Consider the following 25,348-nt stretch of genomic DNA (forward strand, 5'->3'; position numbering starts at 1 on the left):
CCTGGTCCCAAACACACCTACCAATTGTGGGCCTCATTAATCCGTGGCTCGCCATCGAGACTCTTGCTAAATTACCTATTTAAGACCTATGAGTGATGTTACTGTTGGCGTGCTTAATCTTGTTTTAGATATTGACATCATAAAATTATTGTTGCAATATTGCTACCCTGCATGGAGTGTAATGTTCATGCTTAAGCTAAATTAAGTTCTGTTTTTCACCAGCATCATTTAAACATGAGTAGGGGGCCATTCAGCCCCTCGAGCCTATTCAGCCATTTTACTTTTTCATAGATGATCTATTAATAAGATTAATATTCTACTCCAGAAAGAATGCATTCATGGATACTGCAATAATTGTGCAACTAAACCTAACCCCATGAATGTTCCAGTTGCTTGATTGGAGCTGGAATTTATTCTGTTTATCAGAAGCAATTACAAAATTCTACATTAACAGTTGTGTAAGCCACTTCTAATAAGTTTGGTGAACAGTCTATTAAAATAATGGCATTATTAGCCGCAACAAGCAACTATCCAGAGAGGTATGACAGCCTTAGTGTAAATCCTGCTACTGCAGGGAAGGAATTGCAATAATAATGACTAAAATGAAGAATGTGAAGCTTAGTATAACAAACAGATTTCAGAAGAACTGAGGCCCTACAACACTCCTTACTCAAAATCAGACACCGGAAAGATGAGTTAATTTTCTAATTCCAAATAGGACAGCTGACAGGTACATTTTTAGCATAGAGCAAACATGCAAATAGTTTAATGGTTTATTAATTCAGTCAACAGTTAATATTACAAATATTTAAAAATTACTTAATATAAATAGTTGGCAGCAAACCATTCCAGTACAGAATTATCACCAGTACAACAGACAGACTGGAGGATTAGACATTAACAGAAATATGCAAAGGAAAGAAATATAAAAGTTGAAATGAAATTAAATCAAGCTTGAGGTGATCTTGTGTCCGTAAAAGCATGGGTTCTCCTTTATTTAAAGATCAAACAAAATTACTAATCAACTCTCCCTATAAAGTACAAAAAAGAACAGAATTGGCAGAAATTGATGGCTGTCTAATTTGCATATCAAAGAACCATTAGTTGCTAATTACAACCTAAACACTCCTGTAAACCACTGCTCTGAATCTATACACAAGCATTTAATTAGAATCTAGAGACTTTGACAATATTACAAAGATTTTAGCTCCAAAAATAAATCAACATAAAATAAACTTTAGGAATTAGCATCATAAAATTATATTTTCCACATAAAAATACAAAATAATATTAATGACACTGGCTGAATAAGAAAATTATTCCAAGTATCATGCTACCATTGAAAAAGTAGTCATTTTTTAAAAGTAAAATAAAATAAAAACAAAATAGGCAAATATGCATGAAAAGTATCTCCTTTTTTCTTTTTTTTTAGCAAAACACTATCCAAAATAACTACAATCATTTACATCAGTACAAAGATCTCTGGATTTAAAAATATTAGCATGACAAAGGGGTAAAATTTCTGACAGTAAAAAAATGACATTGTGGATAACTAGTCTGCAAATATGCAATGAAAAAAATAAATCTGCATTAAAAGGTTTACATTGTTATTCTTTTTCTTTTCTTACAAACATTAGAAACAGTATTGCACATCACAACACAGAGTCGAGGTTAGTCAGCCTTCCAAAATGTGTTATATTCAAGTCTTTCAGCATCTTTGAGGAAAGGCCTCATATGGCCAGATGCAACAGGGGTTAAAATGTCAAGTGTTTCCCATAAAATATATTTGCTTATGTTTTCTTTGCAAAAACACAGCATGGTTTTAAAAAAATTAATTTCTCTGCAGAGCCCTGCACCTGGGCAGAAATACATACATTCGGGGAACACAGTATGTGAACAAGCTTATTAGAATATAAAAATAATACAATCAAAACAAAATAATTACATTTCTACAAAAATAGTGAAAATAAATATGATTTCTTTAAAAAAGATGCATTACAGTGTTTGCCATTTTCTTTATGGCAATGTTGAATAATTCAGGTGCTACAGTAATAAAGTTGTCTTGGGAAATAAATGACAGCAGATGAAACAAAAATCATTCTACCACCACCCCACCCCTAAAAAGGGTTCACTTAAGATTTATATAAATCAAATTAATTTAATAAAATACCTTGGTGATTATGTCTTTAGTTATACTTAATATACTTATACTGGGGATATTTCAAATTACTGCACTTACTTTCTGCACAGTTTTATATAGAAGAGCCCTCCTAATGTTACCATGTTAGTTTACAAATGTTTAGACCCTTTCAAATTTAGGAAGCAGATGTATGGAAAAATAAAATTATCAATTTGTTAAATCATTTATTTGCTGAGTTAAATTATATATGCAGATCTTTCAATAATAAACATAGCAAAACTATCAATTTCTCTTCTAAATTCAGAAAATTGAGGTATTGCAAAGGAGATGCCATCAGTCAAAAAGTGTGCCCTAAAACAGCTGACTGTTGGAAAAAACTCTCACCAAGATACAAAAGTAGTGCATAACAAATGCCAATATGGGTGTCTGAAAATGGAACAAATTTGGCAGAGAACGAATGCTCCAAATAGCCTGGAGAACCATGGTAAGTAACAAATGGGGGCATTAGCCAATAAATAAATTAGTAAAAAAGCTATTCTTCAAAACAGCATTGACTTCAAACATTTTAAAAGTTGCATCACAATCACTATAAACAGCAGAGTTAGACATGAACTACATACACAAAAGCACACCAGGAGACCACCAATGTTCAAGACCAACATCTTGCTTACATAAAAAGATTGTCCCTAAGGATTATATACGGTTGTTCTATACAGTAAATGCTTGCAATGGCATGATCACCTTTCTTGAATAAATAATTGACACCCGCATAACTTTCAGCAGCTTACTAATACATTTTTCATTCTAGTGTGATTAAACTGCAGAGAAATTCAATGCTTTAATGTCAAACCAGGTTAATTTAACACCATAGTCATCTCCATTTTGACTTTAAAATGGTTAGTTTACTAAATCATGTATCTTATATGATGAAATCAGTACCATTTTATAACCTTTTTGGAGGGGGCTTGGAGTTTGGTGATTGTTTAGCAGTGTGCTGGCCATCTTTGGTTTGTAGAGTAAGTATGAGCCATTATACCAAAGAGTTTTATGAAAGGGGCAATGAATCAAAAGCTTTTTATTCTTTTCCACTTACTAATTTGTTTTAAAATCCTAGCTACTTTTAAATTTCTATTTAGGACAACAACTCACACACTAAACAAAACGCACATATTAACAAGATTGCACAAGGAATACGAGATTACATCCAGTCTGCAGAAATCAAACTCCACAATCCACCAGGTCACGATAGTGGCTGCACTTCTACTCTAAAAGCTAATTTGCATAATGTACACATAAAGTGTAGCAGTAGGACATTCTCGTTACAGGAGTCACATTAATACATGCAAGTTAAGTTTTTTTCCTCTTTTTCTTTTAAACTATTATTATATCATCTTTCATTCATGCTAACTATTTTTTCTGAATGTTTGCCAAAACTGACCACACATCCATTGCTGTGAAGGAACATGTATGAATATACTTTTAGTGCATGCATAAGGTGTACAAGTAAACATGCAATTGTTTAAATTCACATTCTAAACTGTGGCAGTCTAGGCCATTGCCGCCTGCATCTAATTCTTCCATAATGCAGCTGCTATAATTAAATTTCTGATCCCATTTTGTTACTGTGTTCTGGCATTAAATATAACACCTGTATAGCAGCAAAGCTCCTAATGCAGCTCAAGAATAATCAAAATGCTAAAATAGTTAAACCAGATCAGTCTCTTGAGGTATTATTTCTTGCAAGTCAAAATGGAGAGCAAAAAGTAACCCTTTTTTTAAAGTTTGTGTATACATTGCAAATAGCAACATTAAAAAATAAAATTTTGTGTGGCAGAAATCACTCACCTATAGCTAAACTTGCCTCCTACTATTTGCTACCTTTGGTAAAATTACTAGGGACAGGTCTTGGAGATGAAACTGAGCTTCCTGAAATAAGTGCATGCTCCACCCATTAAAGATAGCAGCAAACTGTGCGCCCCTAAGTGGCGACATTCTCACTTCTAATTTTAAGTTTTTTATATAAAAAAATAACTTGAAAAAACTACAAAAAATCCTTTTTTTTCCAAAAACATGAAAGTACCTCAAAAAAGTTAGTAAAGCCTGAGATGCAGGGTTTTGGTGACAAACAGAGGCCTGTAGTGTATTAGCTGCTACATATGATGTATGCATTGAGAGCTGGGGTAGGAGGCAGAAGAATGCACTTATTTCTCCTAACTAGTCATGATTTCTTCAGCCTTTTAAGCCTCATGCACTCTCCTCTCTTCATCCGTCATGATCCTTCAGGCGCCTGAATGTTATGTTCAGCTCCAGCGGAAGTGAACCTGTCGAGGGCGGTCGGCCCCCTCCTTCACCAGCGGCTTGTGGAACTCCCGCCCGGCACGAGAGTGGATGTTTGCCCAACAAAATTCACAGTAATACTGCAGACAAGTGACATTGGCACAGAAAAATGGAGCAAACTTTCCACCACATCGAGCACCCTGGCATTCATCACACATTTGATCATCTAGCACGTATGGCTTAACTTCCACCTGTTGAAATAAAGTACAATTTATTAATATATTTCTTCCCATAGTCAGTGAAAGAAATCTGAGGAGCCACAAGACTGATAGGGCATAAAAAACTAGGTTTAGTGATGTTTTCAGCTTGTGAAAACTATGTTCATCATGTTGCAAATACTTTCATATGTTCAGAGTCCCAATGCTCCATAATCTGTTTTCAAGAAATTAGACAAAGTGAACAAATTTACTCTGAATTCCTGATTCACTATACCAATTGATTGTTTACGTGGCTCATTGGCTATGTTATATACCAAAAACAGCAGAAAGCAGCACAAAAGTAGTGTATAATTGATAGTTTCCTTTTTCAAAAAACAAAATCTGATTTTAGCTGTTAGTGAAGTTTTATCAATTGACAAAGCCTAAATGACTAAAAGTTTTTGCTTTTCCAGTATTATTTCTGTGTTAGTGGAACAACTTTTCCCAATTTTGTCATCCAATGTCAGCATGAAGCATTTGCAGATAACTTGCACATCCTCACCAACTAGTCTTAATGCCAGAGGAAAATGCTAATTTAGTCACAAATTGTAGCTAGTTTTCTGCTGAAAGCACATACCTGCTGGGATCAGGATTGAGACACCCCAAGCTTATTTCATGTAGAAGCTTTACATCCTGTAGAAACTTCATGTCATTTGGATTGGATTCAAATCATTTTTAAAAATAATCTCAGAGATTCACTGAGGTGTTATTAAACAATCAGAGCACAGTATGAAGCTCTTGTAGGATCAGTGAACTATCCCCAATAAAACAATGCAGTTAGTCAGAGGAACAGAGCTCCAAGTAATGAGCTGGTTAGATCAGAATCTCCCTATTCAGATTACATCCTTAATTCAAAATGAAAATAAAAATTAACTCTCAGATTCCACTCAATCAAGAAGTACAGTGCAATTTACCTCTACATTAAAGATCACGGCAGGAGAAGGGGCAAGTGGAAAAGGAAGACTGAATATTGCCCCATTCCTGAGCAAAACATTTTTTTTTTTAAACATTAGTTTTCTTCTGTTATTGAGACTCTCAAAGCAAATCAAATCATGATTGGATCTGCTAGGCTTCTCTGGTGACATCATTGATAGAGAGTATGCTAACTTTAAATAGGGAGGAAATTTTAGACTGGACTGAGTTGATCCGGGGCCACTAGATGCTCGGAAACAATGCCACTGGCTGATAAAAATGCATCCTGTTGACTAAACTGATTTAATGGATGATCCCTACCTCAGGCCACCCTGTAGAGAAATGGGACAACAGAATTATCCATGATCATGTCAGGTTCACAAGAGTGCTCTGTGCTGTGTTGTATAAGGAAATGAGTCAGTTCTGTGCATGTACAAATTAGTCATCAACTCAATTTATTTTTATTCATTCTCGAGACGTGGGCATATTAAGAAGAAAATTTATCAAAATTAAAAAGATGTGCATTACACAATTTAAGACTTTAAATAACATTTGTGTAAAAGGTTTCTTTTTGGATAAGGCTTGTGCGTGTCAACGGGAGACATTTGTTTCCACCGGAATGGAAGGGGTTGCTTATAGTGCCTTTATGCTCAGACACTGAAGACAGCATCAGTCAGGTTCAAAGCAGGGAAAATGATCATAAGTGCAAGGTCTTGGTCATTGGAGATTTGACGGGGAAGCAAAAATCTCCCTGAAGTAGTCCTTCATCAATAACAGCTTCAGCAAGAACTACAAATCCACCATGGGAAATAAGGGGAGAAAAATATTTTATGTAAATCATACAAGCAACCGAGAAAAGGAGGAAAGAACAGAAGTACTGTAAAGGCAGCTCACCACCACCTTCTCAAAGGCAATTAGGGATGGGTAACAAATGCTGGCCTTGCCAGTGATGTTCACATCCCATGAAATTAATTTAAAAAACTTAAGGAAATACTACAAATCTATTGTGGAAGGTAGCTGAAAAAATAAGGAAATTTTACGAAGACAGGTATATAGTATTACAAATATTATGAGACACCCTGTATCTGTCATCTTTTTTTTTCAACTTCCCGTCAGTCATGTATAGATTTGTTGTATCATAGCAATGGGTGTCCATCCGACTATTGTGTTCCGACTGTAGAGGCATCGTGGTAAACATTAGTCCTGGACTACGTTTGAGCTTTACCACGGGAAGTCGACCAGCACTACATTAATAAAGCGACTCAGAGATCAGCAATAGATTCGTGTGATATTAACCTCATAACCACAAATAAAATTTTAAATTAAAATTAAAATTGTAAATATGCCACTTGCGTTCACTTTATTTTCCCATTCTCATACACTCACTCAAAATAACCAATTGTGTGTCAGCCATCTCAAAATAACAGATCAACTGTTGCCATGTTTTATGTCAAAAAGGGAATACTGGAAATCCAATCATGCCTTACTTAGATAACTTGTACAGTGTAAACAAGTTCAGAAAAAAATGATTGGGACAAACTAATGTAACTGAAGAGTCATCTCTCTTCAACGATGAAGCATTCGAAACACTCAAATGTTATTTTCTTTTTACATTAGCAAAGGTAATCAAAATTCAAATGGGTATTTATTAATTCACCCAATTCAATGTTGTTGACTAATTGAGCCATGCTACATTAATAACTCATACTCTTATTAAAATCAGATGACCGTACGAAAATAATTTCTAAATTAGCCAGATTTTGTTACACTGCCCCTTCCATCTAAAACAAAAATGTAGTACCCAACAGATTTCCGTCTTTGCTCTCATCTTATTGTCAACTTCACATTTTTGGTATAGATGGAACAAATAATGTGTTGTGTGTGTTGAACTACCCATTGTACTGGGACTGAACCCTATAATTTACTTGTTCCCCTGACAACATCCTTCACCTATACAAGACACTGAGAAACATAGCATTTTATATAACATTGTCCAGTTTACATCAATCCCCTAGTACCTCCAAAAAGGCATGATCCTGAATTTGGAATCATAAAATCAGAGTAAAGGCTCATTTTGGCTTGATGGTGCAGCAGCGAAGTACACAACTATCGTGGGGCAAAATTAATATGCCAGCATGAAATACGTTGAGGTTAATTCGAACAGCTGAAGAATTTAATGTTAATTTATAGCCCCAGCCTTTTCACAAGAACAATGACATCAGAAATGTATGCTTCATTTAATCACATCTGCAGAAATTTCATATTAATAAATTATGCATACACTGCGCTGCTCTTAATTAAGGTTATGCGAGGCGTATGTGAGAGCTTAGCTAACAAATTAATAAAAGGAACAATAAGTAGGAGGGCAACAAAGCCAAGTCTGGGAAAATGTGTTAATTTCAAATCAACAAAAATAGCAACCACAAGAAATCATAGGAAGAAGTGTTCTTTGGTTAGCTGGGTGTCTGGTACGCATACAAACCCATCCCCATATTTGAGTGTTCAAATATGTAATGCATATACTCTCTGGGTTGGGACATAACCGTAAGCTCAAAGAATTTAGAAGATCAGCAAGAGCTAAGGTACAAGACCCTCAAGTGTGTGCAAGGGTAGTGCTTGATTTTAACTAGTTAAACCATGCAGCTTACTTGTAATACAGGCTAATTTCCCACCACTTTGCTAGCTAAAACCACCTTAGAGGTTAGGCTATTAGTTTGCAGGGTTATTTGGAGTTAAGTGGAGTCATCCAACCCTCAGTGACAAGTCTATCCTTCCAGTTTCCCTTCGCTAAGCCAAGCCAAACATCAATAGCACCCTGGGAACTGCAGTCCCGCATGGCTGATATTAGGTTACACAGTGCATCAGAGAATTGAGTCAGTTTGAATCTTCCATCATTAGGCGGGATATCTTGGATCACTTTGTTCCAGAGTTATCAGTCATTGCTTACGTCTTCCATAATTCAATTTAAAAAAGATTTTTTTCAATGGTATTCAAATCTTGCAGAATTTACAACATATTGAATGAGTGCCTATATTTAAGGCAGACCAGAAGGTGAAGCTATTGCTTGTAAGTCTTGGGCTGCTATGTAAGAACTTCATTATGTAATGAAGATAAAGATGGAGTTCTGAACTGTAGGAACACTCGAATGAAGCTCCAGTAATGAAACATGCAGGAATCCATGTGTTAAAATACATTTGTGCATTATTAATATATATTTTTTTGAATGATGACCAAGGGTAACTGCACGCACGCACACACACACACACAGTCTAAGTTGGGTGTGAATTGCTAAGAAAGCCTCCAATTCAAATATCACAGAAGGTCAAAGCTCTCAGGTCCATGGAGACATTTATCATGGGGACGACAGCTAATTACTGCAGCTGTTCTTAACCACTGAGCTGAAATGACTAATGTTCAGTTCTAATCTCCTCAGACATAGGCATTTTACCTGATCCATCTGTCAATATAATTGTACTCTGATACCAATATCCGAGAATTAGAAGGAAACTGCTACATTCTCAGAGTTAAATGTGACAAGTTACTATTAAATACAACAGCCCTGTCACTAGAATACACTTGTTTGTACTGCTATCTTTGACAGAATATACATAATTTATAATTTGTTCTGCTAATGGGGGATCAGTACAAAATGCAATCCCTCTAAAACTAATTCCATAATATATTTTTTGAAAAGATCATGGAAGAGCATCATACAGCACACTGTGGTTTTGAAGCATTTAAGCGACAATGGGAAGTCGTCAAAATGAATCCCATCTGCACAATTTTTTGGTGAAGAGGGGGATGAAAGAGAGAAAGATCAAGTAATGTTACACAGACTTTGAAAGTGGTCAGTAATCTATTCCATATTAATAAACAAATATACAAAAGTTTAGTCACATCACACATAAGGACCAATATGATAGGTGCTAGTTTACTCTCAATAAAGTAGCAGAAAAAAAGCTTTTCAATGAACGTGATGAAATCTTCAGGCAGCTGAGAAGACAATTACAATAGCTCAGTAAGATGAAAGTGATCTCCTTATAAACAAAAGTTCATGTTCGCTATTTAAGCCATTTTATTTATTTAAGAAATTAAAACATGCTCCATGGTAAACTAGTAAAACAACTGCAGCTCTTTTTTCAGCATTGTTAATGGAAAAAGTAGAGGAATATAAGCAGATTAAAAAGCAGGACTTCAAAGGTTGTAATCTCTGGATTACTCCTGGTGCCACATGCTAGTGAGTATAGGAATAGGAGGATAGAGCAGATGAATGCGTGGCTGCAGAGATGGTGCAGGAGGGAGGGCTTTAGTTTCCTGGATCACTGGGTCTGTTTCTGGTGAAGGTGAGACCTGTCCAAGTCGGACAGGTTGCACCTGAATTGCAAGGGGACCAACATCGTACTGGGAGGTTTGCTAGGGCTGTTGGGGGGTGGGGGTTTAAACTAATTTGGCAGGGGGATGGGATACAGAGTGGAGGTACAGTAGGGGGTGATGCACAGCCAAATATAAAGCGAAGCTAAGTCAGTCTGGAAGGCAGAGCAAATATAGACCTGTTAAGGCACAAGCGAATAATGCAAGGCTGGATTGCATCTATTTTAATGCAAGGAGCTTACAAGTAAGGCACATGAATTGAGGACATTGATTAACACATGGGAATATGATATTATTGATATCACAGAGACATGGTTGAGGGAAGGGCAGGATTGGCAGCTCAATATTCCAGGGTATAGAATCTTCAGGCGTGATGGGGGCGGGGCTGGTGTAAAAGAGGTGGTGGCATTGCACTATTGATCAAGGAGTCAATTATTGCAGTAAGGAGGGATGATATCTTAGAAGGTTCCTCAAATGAGGCCATATGGGTAGAACTTAAAACCAAAAAGGGGGCAATCATTTTGCTGGGAGTGCACTACAGGCCTCCAAACAGTCAGGGACAGATAGAGGAGATATGTAGGCAAATCTCAGAGAGGTGTAAAAATAATAGGGTAATAATAGTAGGGGATTTCAACTTCCCCAATAATAACTGGGATATAGTCTTAGGGCAAAAGGCTTAAAAGGGGCGGAATTCTTAAAATGCATACAGGAGAGCTTTTTGAGTCAGTACGTAGAAAGTCCTACAAAAGGGGCGGAACTGGACCTAATCTTAGGGAATGAAGCCGGGCAAGTGGTAGAAGTGTCAGTGGGGGATCATTTCGGGGATAGTGACCATAACTCTAAGATTTAAGGTAGTTATGGAAAAGGACAAAGACAGACTGGAAATAAAGGTACTGAATTGGGGGAAGGCTGATTTCAATATGATAGAACAGGATCTGGCCAAAGTTGACTGGGAGCAGCTACTTGTAGGAAAGTCTACATCAGACCAGTGGGAGTCATTCAAAAAGGAAATAGTGAGAGTTCAGGACCAACATGTTCCCGTAAAGATGAAGGGTAGGACCAACAAGTCCAGGGAACCCTAGATGTCAAGGGATGTAGATGATTGGATAAGGAAAAAAAAGGAGGCTAATGGCAGATTTAGAGGGCTGAAAACAGCAGAGGCCCTAGAGGAGTATAGAAAGTGTAGGGGGGGGGGGATACTTAAGGTAATTAGGAGAGCGAGGTGGGGGGACATGAAAAAACACTGGCAGGCAAGATAAAGGAAAATCCAAAGGTGTTTTATAAGTATATTAAGGGCAAGAGGATAACCAGGCAATAAGTAGGGCCCATTAGGGACCAAAGTGGCAATGTGTGTGTGGAGCCAGGGGACATAGGTGAGGTTTTAAATGACTACTTTTCATCTGTGTTCACTATGGAGAAGGACATGTAGGTGTAGAGATCAGGGAGGGGGACTGTGATATACTTGAACAAATTGGCATTGAAAGGGAGGAGGTATTAGCCGTTTTAGCGGGCTTAAAAGTGGACAAATCTGCAGGCCCAGATGAGATGTATCTCAGGCTGTTATGTGAGGCAAGGCAGGAGATTGCAGGAGCTCTGGCACAAATTTTCAAATCCTCTCTGGCCACAGGAGAGGTGCCAGCGGACTGGAGGACAGCGAATGTGGTACCGTTATTCAAGAAGGGTAGTAGGGATGAACCAGATAATTACAAGCCAGTGAGTCTAACATCAGTGGCAGGGAAACTATTAGAAAAATTTCTGAGGGACAGGATTAATCTCCACTTGGAGAGGCAGGGATTAATCAAGGATAGTCAACATGGCTTTGTCAGGGAGAGATCATGTCTAATAAATTTGAATGAATTTTTGGAGGAATTGACCAGGTGTGTAGATGAGGGTAAAGCAGTTGACGTAGTCTACATGGACTTCAGTAAGGCTTTTGGTAAGGTCCCGCATGGGAGATTGGTCAAGGTGGCAAGAGCCCATGGGATCCAGGGCGATTTGGCAAATTGGATCCAAAATTAGCTTAGTGGCAGGAGGCAGAAGGTGATGGTCGAGGGTTGTTTTTGCGAGTGGATGTCTGTGACCAGTGGTGTACCGCAGGGATCGGTGCTGGGGCCCTTGCTGTTTGTAGTGTACATTAATGATTTAGTCATGAATATAGGAGGTATGATCAGTAAGGTTGCAGATGACACAAAAATTGGTGGTGTCGTAAATAGTGAGAAAGAAAGCCTTAGATTACAGGACGATACAGATGGGCTGGTAAGATGGGCAGAGCACTGGCAAATGGAATTTAATCCTGAGAAGTGTGAGGTGATGCATTTTGGGAGGATAACAAGGCAAGGGAATATACAATGGATGGTAGGACCCTAGGAAGTACAGAGGGACCGTGGTCCACGGAGGTTTAGAGCAGAGTTGAGGAAAAACTTTTTCACCCAGAGGGTGGTTGGAATTTGGAACACACTGCCTGAAGGGGTGGTAGAGGCAGGAAGCCTCACAACATTTAAGAAGTATTTAGATGAGCACTTGAAGCACCTTAGCATAAAGGCTACGGGCCAAGTTCTGGAAAATGGGATTAGAATAGATAGACATTTTTTTTTAGAGATACAGCACTGAAACAGGCCCTTCGGCCCACAGAGTCTGTGCCGAGCATCAACCACCCATTTATACTAATCCTACACTAATCCCATATTCCTACCACATCCCCACGTGTCCCTATATTTCCCTACCACCTACCTAAACTAGGGGCAATTTATAATGGCCAATTTACCTACCAACCTGCAAGTCTTTTGGCTTGTGGGAGGAAACCGGAGCACCCGGAGAAAACCCACGCAGACACAGGGAGAACTTGCAAACTCCACACAGGCAGTACCCAGAATTGAACCTGGGTCGCTGGAGCTGTGAGGTTGCGGTGCTAACCACTGCGCCACTGTGACCGGCACGGATTTGATGGGCCTGCGTCTGTGCTGTATAACTCTATGACTCTATAACCTGATGTTACAAAGCTCTGTGTGACAACCTATTACTAACTGCGTTATAGGGCTATTTTCCAACTTTGTTCTTCTAGTGGAGAAGCTCGCCTACTCCAATCACAATTCAAATTCTGCTGTGCAGTGCCCGTGGAATTACCAACTGGTTAGGTTGGATGGTTAAAAAAGTTAAATGCAACGGCTGCCCAACTTTCCAATATGTGTTCCAAGCAGGAGACTCGGCCACTAGCTCAAAATTATACAATTAGCATCAATTTAATTTTTAAGGTATGGTCTGTTCAAACTGTATTCATAAAATATAAATGAGGAAAATCATTTGCTTTATCTAGCTTATAGTTCATTGGAACTTATAATGTCTACTTCTCAACAGCATCCAACTGCCTCTTGAATAATTCTGGAGTTTCTGCTTCCAATATGAATTCAGTATGATCATTTTTCAATGAACAGTTTCCAAACATCAGTCTAAAGCATGCCTTTTAATAATTTGAACCCATATCCTGCAGTCAAGGTTTAACTTTAAATACTTTGAGAATCAACCTCTTCTATTCCACTCACTATTTTATATGCCTGTTTTCAAGATTTTCCTTATATATCTCCTTTCAAATCCAAGTTTTTCTAACCTTTTCTCACAACTGTACTACCTGGAAGGACAAAAGCAGCAGGCGGTAGGACCACTATCACCTGCAAGTACCCCTCCAAGTTACATACAACCCCGACTAGGAAACACATCTTCGTTCCTTCATCGTTGCTGGGTCAAAACCTTGGAACTCCCTCCCTATCAGCACTGTGGGTGCACCTACACCACACGAATGCAATATGTAAAGTGTAGCCTTACCAGTTCAAGAAGGCGACTCACCACCACCTTCTCAATGGCAATTAGGGATGGGCAATAAATGCTGGCATTTCCAGCAACACCCACATTCCATGGACAAGTTAAACAAAACTTAGTTCTTTGCCAGCAGGATTCAGCCTCATTACCTTTCTCTGCACTGCTTCTAGGGTTTGGATGTTTTTCGCTTACGTCGAACAGATCTGAATGCAACATGTAAAGCGTAGCCTTACCAGAGCATGATAATCTTAGACAAAGCTCCTAAAATACATTCATTGCACATAGGATTTCTTGACCTTAAATTCATTAAAAAAAAACATATTACAGCACTTTAAGAAGCATATCTACAATGTTGCTTCCAGGACTAGTGCTTTCAACTTGGCTCCACTTATACCAAGCCATGAATGTTGCAACAACTGGAACAAAAAAATCTGTGCATGCACAACCTTCTGCATGCATAACTGTTCCAACATTTTGATTAGCCGGGTCATACAATTTAACAGGGTGCATTTTTGCCCAGAGTACCGATCTTTTGCAGTCAGAGAGTACAGCTGATAAATTCCATACAGGTCTTCCAAAATCTGAGTTAAACAAGTCAACAGATCTGCTAACTTCACAGAATGACACTTACCCGTTTATCAATATCTCCATGCTGTAGCTGAACAAATCGAGCACTGATGGCAGCTATATAGCTCTGCTGATTCGAGAAGGCAACACGCCCTGCGCCTTTAGGGTACTTTAGCTCTGGGTCAGTATCAATCCCTGCATAACATACTCCACCATAAAGACGATCCATTATCATTGCTAGCTCCACTGCAGAAGAAATATAAAGGCTTTTAAACACAGAACGATAAAAAGTTCATTCACATCAATTTGTAATAATACCAGTGTTATTAAAAACTGATTAAGTGAATGTCCCTTCATAGTGGGCCTACTGGTCAATGTGAACTAAATACTCATTTAACCACATGGCTGTTTATTAATGATTATAATCACCATGGACCAGTCTCTGTGATCCCACTTTCTGATTCGCTTCACTTTCAGCATCATCAGCCAGTTAACTGACAGAAACCCACAATACTGGCATGAAGCACAACAGAGCGAAGTAATAAAATTTAACTTATGAACAAAATAGATACTGACAATGGATTGTGTCATTAACCACTTGCTATAACAGTTCTCATTTCAGTTTAAATAAAAGCAATCAGAACAGCACTGTGGATGTGAAAATAATATGTGGCTCCATATTATGCTCCTTAATTCTGGTTTATAACACCTAGCATTAAAAATTCAGACCATCAGTTAAGCCCAGATTTGCTGATTGTTTCCTTTTGAATACTGAAATGAATCTAACTAATTTTAGTTTTAATAATTTACATTGGTAACTAGCAAATTTTGTCCAATGTCATGTCAAGTCTTGATGATGATGCAACAACTTGCATTTATAAAGCACCTTTAATGTTAAAGTATTCTAAGGCTCTTCACAGAGACCCGAGGACTAAATGGATGCAAGCCAAAGAAGGAAGAATTAAGAGGACTGCCCAAAAAGCTTGGTCAAAGATGGCTCTTCAAGAAGATTTTCAAGGATGAGCTAAAAGTGGAGCGGTGGAGACCTTTGGGAGGGAATTCCAGAACGTGGGTTGAGGTGGCTGAAGTCAGGACCACCAATGGTGGGGTGAAGCAAAGCGGGTTGTGCAAAAGGGCAGAGTCAGAGGAATGGAGAGTTCAGTCTGGTTCAGCCTGAGACAGTGGCCAGCGAAGGAGGAGGAGTATGGTGTTTGCGGCAGGGGCTGAAGATAATGGCTTTGGTCTTCCCAATGAAACTGCAGCTCATTCCAAAATAAATGTCAGGTAAACAGTCTGATAGCATTGAGGCAATGAAAGGGTCATAGGAGTTGGTGGACAGGTAGTACTGGGTGTCACAAGCATACAAGTGGAAGCTAACCCCATGTCTGCAGATTATGTTGTCTAGCAACAACATTTATATAGGGAACTCAAAGGGGCTAAGGATGGATCGCTGGGGAACTGGCATGATGATCATGTGGTGAGTGGTAAGAGAAATTATCACTACAGATGCTTTGATTTGTAAGCATGGAATTACAAGCAAGGCAGTGTCACTGAGCTGGACGACAGAGGATGGTATGATATGTCATGTGAAAGGCTCCAGAGGTTGAGGAGCACAAGGAGGAATAATGTACCATAGTCAGGGTGACAACATATGTTGTTCTTGGCTTTGGTTAGGACTATCCTGGTGGTGTGGGAGCCGCACAAACCTTACAAATCTGTAGTGATAGTTTCTCTTACCACAGATTGATTCAAATGGAGTAATAGAGTCATAGGGCTGGATTTGGTATTCCTGCAAGAAGCGGTGGTGGCAGTGGAACATGGCGGCCATCCTCCATGGGACACTGGCCACCACGATTACGCTGATGACAGCCACTTTACATATTGATGGTGCCCCCTACCGCCCGCAATCACATGGTGGGTGTGGCCTCGGCAATGCTGTTCACAGCGTCATCTGTTGAAGGAGCAGTGCTGGCGCCATTTTTAAAAGTCTGCCAGCCTTGCAAACAGTACACCATAATGCAGAATTTACCCCTTCCCCCCCCATACCCATCAGTGTGCAGAGTTCACCCCTTTCCCCCGCCACCCATCAGAGTGCAGAGTTCACCCCTTCCCCCCCCCCCATACCCAGTGTGCAGAGTTCACCCCTTCCCCCACCATCCATCAGAGTGCAGAGTTCACCCCTTCCCCCCCCATCACCCTCGGTGTGCAGAGTTCACCCCTTCCCCCCGCCACTCATCAGTGTGCAGAGTTCACCCCTTTCCCCCCCATACCCACCAGTGTGCAGAGTTCACCCCTTCCCCCCGCCACTCATCAGTGTGCAGAGTTCACCCCTTCCCCCCGCCACCCACCAATGTGCTGAGTTGACCCCTACCCCCCGCCATCCATCAGAGTGCAGAGTTCACCCCTTTCCCCCCTCATACCCAGTGTGCAGAGTTCACCCCTTTCCCCCCTCATTCCCAGTGTGCAAAGTTCACCCCTTCCCCCCCCCATACCCATCAGTATGCAGAGTTCACCCCTTCCCCCCACCACCCATCAGTGTGGAGAGTTCACTCTTTCCCCCCCATACCCATCAGTGTGCAGAGTTCACCCCTTTCCCCCCCATACCCATCAGTGTGTAGAGTTCACCCCTTTCCCCCCTCATACCCACTGTGCAGAGTTCACCCCTTTCCCCCCATACCCATCAGTGTGCAGAGTTCACCCCTTTCCCCCCCTCATACCCAGTGTGCAGAGTTCACCCCTTCCCCCCGCCACCCATCAGAGTGCAGAGTTCACCCCTTCCCCCCCCATACCCATCAGTATGCAGAGTTCACCCCTTCCCCCCACCACCCATCAGAGTGCAGAGTTCACCCCTTCCCCCCGCCACCCATCAGTGTGCAGAGTTCACTCTTCCCCCCCCCATACCCATCAGTATGCAGAGTTCACCCCTTCCCCCCGCCACCCGTGTGCAGAGTTCACTCTTTCCCCCCCATACCCATCAGTGTGCAGAGCTCACCCCTTTCCCCCCATACCCATCAGTATGCAGAGTTCACCCCTTCCCCCGCCACCCATCAGTGTGCAGAGTTCACTCTTTCCCCCCCATATCCATCACTGTGCAGAGTTCACCCCTTTCCCCCCTCATACCCAGCGTACAGAGTTCACCCCTTTCCCCCCTCATACCCAGTGTGCAGAGTTCACCCCTTCCCCCCCATACCCATCAGTGTGCAGAGTTCACCCCTTTCCCCCCTCATACCCAGTGTGCAGAGTTCACCCATTCCCCCCGCCACCCATCAGAGTGCAGAGTTCACCCCTTTCCCCCCCATACCCATCAGTGTGCAGAGTTCACCCCTTTCCCCCCTCATACCCAGTGTGCAGAGTTCACCCCTTCCCCCCCTCATACCCAGTGTGCAGAGTTCACCCCTTTCCCCCCCATACCCATCAGTGTGCAGAGTTCACCCCTTTCCCCCCTCATATCCATCAGTGTGCAGAGTTCACCCCTTTCCCCCCTCATACCCAGTGTGCAGAGTTCACCCCTTCCCCCCCCCATACCCAGTGTGCAGAGTACACCCCTTCCCCCACCATCCATCAGAGTGCAGAGTTCACCCCTTCCCCACCCCCCCCCCCCCATCACCCTCGGTATGCAGAGTTCACCCCTTTCCCTTTCATACCCAGTGTGCAGAGTTCACCCCTTTCCCCCCCATACCCACCAGTGTGCAGAGTTCACCCCTTCCCCCCGCCACTCATCAGTGTGCAGAGTTCACCCCTTTCCCCCCTCATACCCAGTGTGCAGAGTTCACCCCTTTCCCCCCCATACCCACCAGTGTGCAGAGTTCACCCCTTTCCCCCCTCATACCCAGTGTGCAGAGTTCACCCATTCCCCCCGCCACCCATCAGAGTGCAGAGTTCACCCCTTTCCCCCCCATACCCATCAGTGTGCAGAGTTCACCCCTTTCCCCCCTCATATCCATCAGTGTGCAGAGTTCACCCCTTTCCCCCCTCATACCCAGTGTGCAGAGTTCACCCCTTCCCCCCCCATACCCAGTGTGCAGAGTACACCCCTTCCCCCACCATCCATCAGAGTGCAGAGTTCACCCCTTCCCCCCCCCCCCCCCCATCACCCTCGGTGTGCAGAGTTCACCCCTTTCCCTTTCATACCCAGTGTGCAGAGTTCACCCCTTTCCCCCCCATACCCACCAGTGTGCAGAGTTCACCCCTTCCCCCGCCACTCATCAGTGTGCAGAGTTCACCCCTTTCCCCCCTCATACCCAGTGTGCAGAGTTCACCCCTTTCCCCCCCATACCCACCAGTGTGCAGAGTTCACCCCTTCCCCCCGCCACCCACCAATGTGCTGTGTTCACCCCTACCCCCCGCCACCCATCAGAGTGCAGAGTTCACCCCTTTCCCCCTCATACCCAGTGTGCAAAGTTCACCCCTTCCCCCCCCATACCCATCAGTATGCAGAGTTCACCCCTTCCCCCCACCACCCATCAGTGTGGAGAGTTCACTCTTTCCCCCCCATACCCATCAGTGTGCAGAGTTCACCCCTTTCCCCCCTCATACCCACTGTGCAGAGTTCACCCCTTTCCCCCCCATATGCATCAGTGTGCAGAGTTCACCCCTTTCCCCCCCTCATACCCAGTGTGCAGAGTTCACCCCTTCCCCCCGCCACCCATCAGAGTGCAGAGTTCACCCCTTTCCCCCCGCCACCCATCAGTGTGCAGAGTTCACTCTTTCCCCCCCATACCCATCAGTATGCAGAGTTCATCCCTTCCCCCTGCCACCTGTGTGCAGAGTTCACTCTTTCCCCCCCATACCCATCAGTGTGCAGAGTTCACCCCTTCCCCCTGCCACCCATCAGTGTGCAGAGTTCACTCTTTCCCCCCAATACCCATCAGTGTGCAGAGTTCACTCTTCCCCCCCCCCCATACCCATCAGTATGCAGAGTTCACCCCTTCCCCCTGCCACCCATCAGTGTGCAGAGTTCACTCTTTCCCCCCAATACCCATCAGTGTGCAGAGTTCACCCCTTCCCCCCGCCACCCATCAGTGTGCAGAGTTCACTCTTTCCCCCCCATACCCATCAGTATGCAGAGTTCATCCCTTCCCCCTGCCACCTGTGTGCAGAGTTCACTCTTTCCCCCCCATACCCATCAGTATGCAGAGTTCATCCCTTCCCCCTGCCACCTGTGTGCAGAGTTCACTCTTTCCCCCCCATACCCATCAGTGTGCAGAGTTCACCCCTTCCCCCTGTCACCCATCAGTGTGCAGAGTTCACTCTTTCCCCCCAATACCCATCAGTGTGCAGAGTTCACTCTTCCCCCCCCCCCATACCCATCAGTATGCAGAGTTCACTCTTTCCCCCCGATACCCATCAGTGTGCAGAGTTCACTCTTCCCCCCCCCCCTCATACCCATCAGTATGCAGAGTTCACCCCTTCCCCCGCCACCTGTGTGCAGAGTTCACTCTTTCCCCCCCCATACCCATCAGTTTGCAGAGTTCACCCCTTCCCCCTGCCACCCATCAGTGTGCAGAGTTCACTCTTTCCCCCCCATACCCATCAGTGTGCAGAGTTCACCCCTTTCCCCCCATACCCATCAGTATGCAGAGTTCACCCCTTCTCCCTGCCACCCATCAGTGTGCAGAGTTCACTCTTTCCCCCCGATACCCATCAGTGTGCAGAGTTCACTCTTTCCCCCCCATACCCATCAGTGTGCAGAGTTCACCCCTTCCCCCCGCCACCCATCAGTGTGCAGAGTTCACTCTTTCCCCCCGATACCCATCAGTGTGCAGAGTTCACTCTTCTCCCCCCCCCCATACCCATCAGTATGCAGAGTTCACCCCTTCCCCCCGCCACCCATGTGCAGAGTTCACTCTTCCCCCCCATACCCATCAGTGTGCAGAGTTCACCCCTTTCCCCCCATACCCAGCGTACAGAGTTCACCCCTTTCCCCCTCATACCCAGTGTGCAGAGTTCACCCCTTCCCCCCCAATACCCATCAGTGTGCAGTGTTCACCCCTTTTCCCCCCCCCATACCCATCAGTGTGCAGAGTTCACCCCTTTCCCCCCTCATACCTAGTGTGCAGAGTTCACCCATTCCCCCCGCCACCCATCAGTGTGCAGAGTTCACCCCTTTCCCCCCTCATACCCAGTGTGCAGAGTTCACCTATTCCCCTCGCCACCCATCAGAGTGCAGAGTTCACCCCTTTCCCCCCCATACCCATCAGTGTGCAGAGTTCACCCCTTTCCCCCCCAATACCCATCAGTGTGCAGTGTTCACCCCTTTTCCCCCCCCCATACCCATCAGTGTGCAGAGTTCACCCCTTTCCCCCCTCATACCTAGTGTGCAGAGTTCACCCATTCCCCCCGCCACCCATCAGTGTGCAGAGTTCACCCCTTTCCCCCCTCATACCCAGTGTGCAGAGTTCACCCATTCCCCTCGCCACCCATCAGAGTGCAGAGTTCACCCCTTTCCCCCCCCATACCCATCAGTGTGCAGAGTTCACCCCTTTCCCCCCTCATACCCATCAGTGTGCAGAGTTCACCCCTTTCCCCCCTCATACCCAGTGTGCAGAGTTCACCCCTTCCCCCCGCCACCCATCAGAGTGCAGTGTTCACCCCTTTCCCCCCCCCATACCCATCAGTATGCAGAGTTCACCCCTTCCCCCCGCCACGCGAAAGTGAAGCCATGCGAGTGCATCTCGTCGTGCTGAGGATCGGTAAATGAAGGTAAGATTGCTGTGTTTCAAATTTTAATTCACGCAAATGCGTTATTTAAATATGCAAACGTGGGTCCCAGAACAGCAGAGGGACCGCCCCGGAGCTTCCCCGCCACCAGGAAGATCGGGCCTGACAATCCCGATGTTTGGTTCTATGGCAGCTGATGCCGCTACAATCTTCTGGCCACCCCACCACGGAACCCGCGACGGGCTATGAATAAAGTCTAGCCCATAGAGTCCTTTACGGCATAGGAGGCCATTTGGTCCATGCCAGCTCTCTGCGAAGCAATCCAGTCAGACCCACTTCCTCACTTGATCTCCATAGCCCAGAACTGGATGCCATACTCTTGCTGGGGTCTCACCAGAGGTTTATAAAGGTTCAGCATAGCTTCCCTACTTTTTATACTATATTCTTCTATTTATGAAGCCCAAGATCCCATATGCTTTGCTAACCACTTTCTCAATATGTCCTTACACCTTCAAAGGTCGAAGCACATCCTCCCCCAGGTTCCTGTACATGCTTTAGAACTGTGCCATTAAGTCTATATTGCCTCATTCTATCCCTTTTGCCATAATGCATCACCTCACACTTGTCTATATGAAATTCCATCGGTCACTTGCCTGCCCACTCTGTTAGCCTATTTATGTCCTGTTGCAGGAAGTTCGTATCATTCTCACTGTTTGCCACTCCTCCAAGTTTGAAATCATTGGCAAATTTTGAAACTCTACTCTGTATTCCAAGATCCAAGTCATTTATGTGTAGCAAAAAAAAAAGTAGTGGTCCCAACACTGAGCGTTGGAGAACACCACTGACTACCATGCTTCCATCTTTACCACTACTTGCTGTCCATTTGGACACTGACTCTCCTATTCCACAAGCCTCAATTTTGCTAACCAGCCTTTTTTTTTGTTCGGGGGATGTGGGTGTTGCTGGCTATACAGCATTTAATGCCCATCCCTAATTGCCCTTTAGGTGGTGGTGGTGAGCTGCCTTCTTGAACCCATGCAGTCCTTGGGCTGTAGGTACACCAACAGTGCTGTTAGGAAGGGACTTCCAGGATTTTGACCCAGTGACAGTGAAGGAAGGGCGATATAGTTCCAAGTCAGGATGGTGTATGGCTTGGAGGGGAACTCGCAGATGGTGGTGTTCCCATGCATCTGCTGTCCTTATCCTTCTAGGTGGCAGAGGTCGCAGGTTTGGAAGGTGCTGTCGAAGGAGACTTGGTGAGTTGCTGCAGTGCATCTTGTAGATGGTACACACTGCTGCCATTGTGCATTGGTGGTGGAAGGAGTGTATGTTGAAGGTGGGGCATGGGGTGCCAATCAAGTGGGCTGCTTTGTTCTGGATGGCGTCGAGCTTCTTGAGTGTTGTTGGAGCTGCCTCCATCCAGGCTAGTGGAGAGTGTTCCATCACACTCCTGACTTGTGCCTTGTAGATGGTGGACACAAGAAATAAGAGCAGAAGTAGGCCATTTGGCCCACTGAGCCTGCACCACCATTCAATATGATCACGGCTGATCTTGGGCTTCAGTTCCACTTTCCTACCAGCTCCCCATATTCCCCAATTCCCAGCAAGACCAAAAATTTATCTATCCCAGCCTTAAATGTATTCAACGGTGGAACATCCACAACCCTCTGGGGTAGAGAATTCCAAAGATACAAAACTTTGAGTGTAGTAATTTCTCCTCATCTCAGTCCTGAATGATCGGCCCCTTATCCTGAGACTGTACCCCCGAGTTCTAGATTCTCCGAACAGCAGAAACAGTCTCTCAGCTTCTACCCTATCAAACCCTTTCAGAATCTTGTATGTCTCAATTAGATCGCCTCTCATTCTTTTAAACTCCGGAGAATATAGGCCCAATTTACTCAGCCCCTTCATTCCAGGGACCAATTTCGTAAATCTTCACTGCACCACCTCCAGTGCGAGCATATCCTTTCTTAAATGTGACCAAAACTGCACACAGTATTCCAGGTGCGGTCTCACCAAAGCCCTGTATAATTTTAGTAAGACTTCTTTATTCCCGTACTCCAATTCTCTTGCAATAAAGGCCAACATGCCATTTGCATTCCTAATAGCCTGCTGCACCTGCCTGTTAACTTTGTGTTCCTTGTACAAGTATACCCCAGTCTCTCTGAACAACACTTACCAGTCTCACACCTTTTAAAAATATTTCGCTTTTCTATTTTTACAACCAAAGTGAAGTACCTCACACTTCCCTACATTGTACTCCATTTGCCATATTGTTGTCCACTCACAACCTGTCTATATCTCTTTGCAGCCTCTCTATGTTCTCCCCGCAGCTTACCTTTCCACCGAGCTTTGTATCATCAACAAACTTAGATACATTACTCTCTGTCTCTTCATCCAAGTAATTAATATAGAGTGTAAATAGCTGAGGCCCCAGCACTGATCCTTGCGGCACCCCACTATTCACTGCCTGCCAACTTGAAAATGCCCCATTTACGCCCACTCTCTGCTTTCTGTCTGTTAACCAATCCTCTATCGATGCTAATATACGAGCCCTCATCTTGCCTATAAATGAACTAGTGGCACAAGTAGAAGTAAATGATTTGGATCTAATTGCACCTTATCAAATGCCTTTTGGAAATCCAGGTATACTACATCTACTTGCTCTCCTTTATCTACTCTACAAGTTACTTTCTCAAAAAACTGTAATAAGTATGTGAAACAAGATTTCCCTTTAGTAAAACCATCCTGACTTGTTCTCATCATACTATGCTTTTCCAACTGCATTGTTAAGACTTCTTTCATAATAGTTTCCAGCATCTTCCCAACGACAGATGTTAGGCTAACTGGCCTGCAGTTCCCTGTTTTCTCTCTACATCCTTTTTGAAAAGCAGTCTAACATTTACCAACTTCCAATCTGACACCATTCCTGAATCAAAGGAATTCTGAACAATCATAGCTAGTGCATCCACTATCTCTGCAACTATCTCTTTTAGAACCCTAGGGTGTAGGCCACCTGGTCCCGGGGACTTGTCAGATTTTAGTCCATAAAGTTTCTCTAATACTTTTTCTCGGCTGATATCAATTTCCTTTATTTCCTCACTCTTTTTAGCCCCTAGGTTACTGCCTATTCTGGTATGGAACTTGTGTCTTTTACTGTGAAGACAGACATAAAATATTTGTTCAATGTCTCTGCCATTTCCTCAGACCCCATGATGACTTATCCTGTCTCTGCTTCTAAGAAACCAACATTTACTTTAGGTACTTTCTTCCTTTTTATGTACTTATAAAAGCTCTTACAATCTATTTTTATATTGCTGGATAGTTTACTCTCATTCTATTTTTTTCCTTTTTATCAACTTTTTTGGTGGCCGTTTGCTGGTTTTTAAAATACTCCCAATCCTCAGACTTGCTACTATTTTTTTGCAACATTGTAAGCCTCTTCTTTTAGACTAATACTCTCCTTAACTTCCTGAGTGAGCCACAGATGGGTCTTTCTCGACGAGTTTTTGTCTTTGAACAGAATGTACTTTTGTTGAACCCTTTGAATTGTTTCTTTAAATATTTCCCACTTTTCATTTACTGCTATACCTTCCAGTCTATTTGCCCAATTAACCTTAGTTAACCCTCATACCTTCGTAATTGGTTTTGTTTAAGTTGAAGATTCTTGCTTGTGATTGAAATTTGTGACTTTCAAACTTAACATGAAATTCAATGGTGTTATGATCACTATTTCCCAGTGGATCTTTTACTATAACATTGCTAATGTTTCATTACACAATACTAGTTCTAAGAAAGCTTTATCCCTAGTCGGTTCGACAACGTATTGCTCCAAGTAACTGTCATGAAAACATTCTAAAAATTAATCTTCTAGACCACTGATGCCAATTTGATCATCCCAGCTTATATGCAGATCAAAGTCCCCCAACAATTAATACACTACCTTTGTTACAAGCTCCAATATTTCCCATTTAATGATCTGCCAATAATATAACTACTGGCTTGTAAACTACACCCATCAGTGTTTTCTGACTCCTGCTATTTATAATTTCCACCCAAACTGATTCTATTTCATGATCTTCTGAGGCCAGATCCCTTCTTATTAATGTCCTTATGTCATCCTTTACCATCAGGGCTACCCCTCCTCCTTTCCCATTCTGTCTGTCTCTCTGCAATATTGTGTACCCTGGAATATTCATTTCCCAACCTTAATCTCCTTGTAACCTTGTCTCGGTAATGGCAATAGATCCAGATCATTTACTTCTACTTGCGCCACTAGTTCATCCATCTTATTACAGATGCTTCGTGCGTTCAGATAAAGGAACTTTAATTTAATTTTTGTACCTCTATT

General features: G+C 43.0%; 1 protein-coding gene across 1 annotated transcript in view; it reads right to left on the reverse strand.

Moving 5' to 3' along the window:
• Positions 1-748: 748 nt before the first annotated feature.
• Positions 749-25,348, reverse strand: part of LOC137373102 (cytoplasmic polyadenylation element-binding protein 2-like) — a 193,730-nt gene continuing 169,130 nt past the window's right edge. Inside the window, 2 exon segments of the mRNA XM_068037976.1 lie at positions 749-4,668; positions 14,402-14,583. Of these exon segments, the coding sequence (XP_067894077.1) occupies positions 4,441-4,668; positions 14,402-14,583 (410 nt within the window). The 3' untranslated portion in view covers positions 749-4,440.

Source organism: Heterodontus francisci, chromosome 1, assembly GCF_036365525.1.
Source record: "Heterodontus francisci isolate sHetFra1 chromosome 1, sHetFra1.hap1, whole genome shotgun sequence".
Classification (NCBI taxonomy): domain Eukaryota; kingdom Metazoa; phylum Chordata; class Chondrichthyes; order Heterodontiformes; family Heterodontidae; genus Heterodontus; species Heterodontus francisci.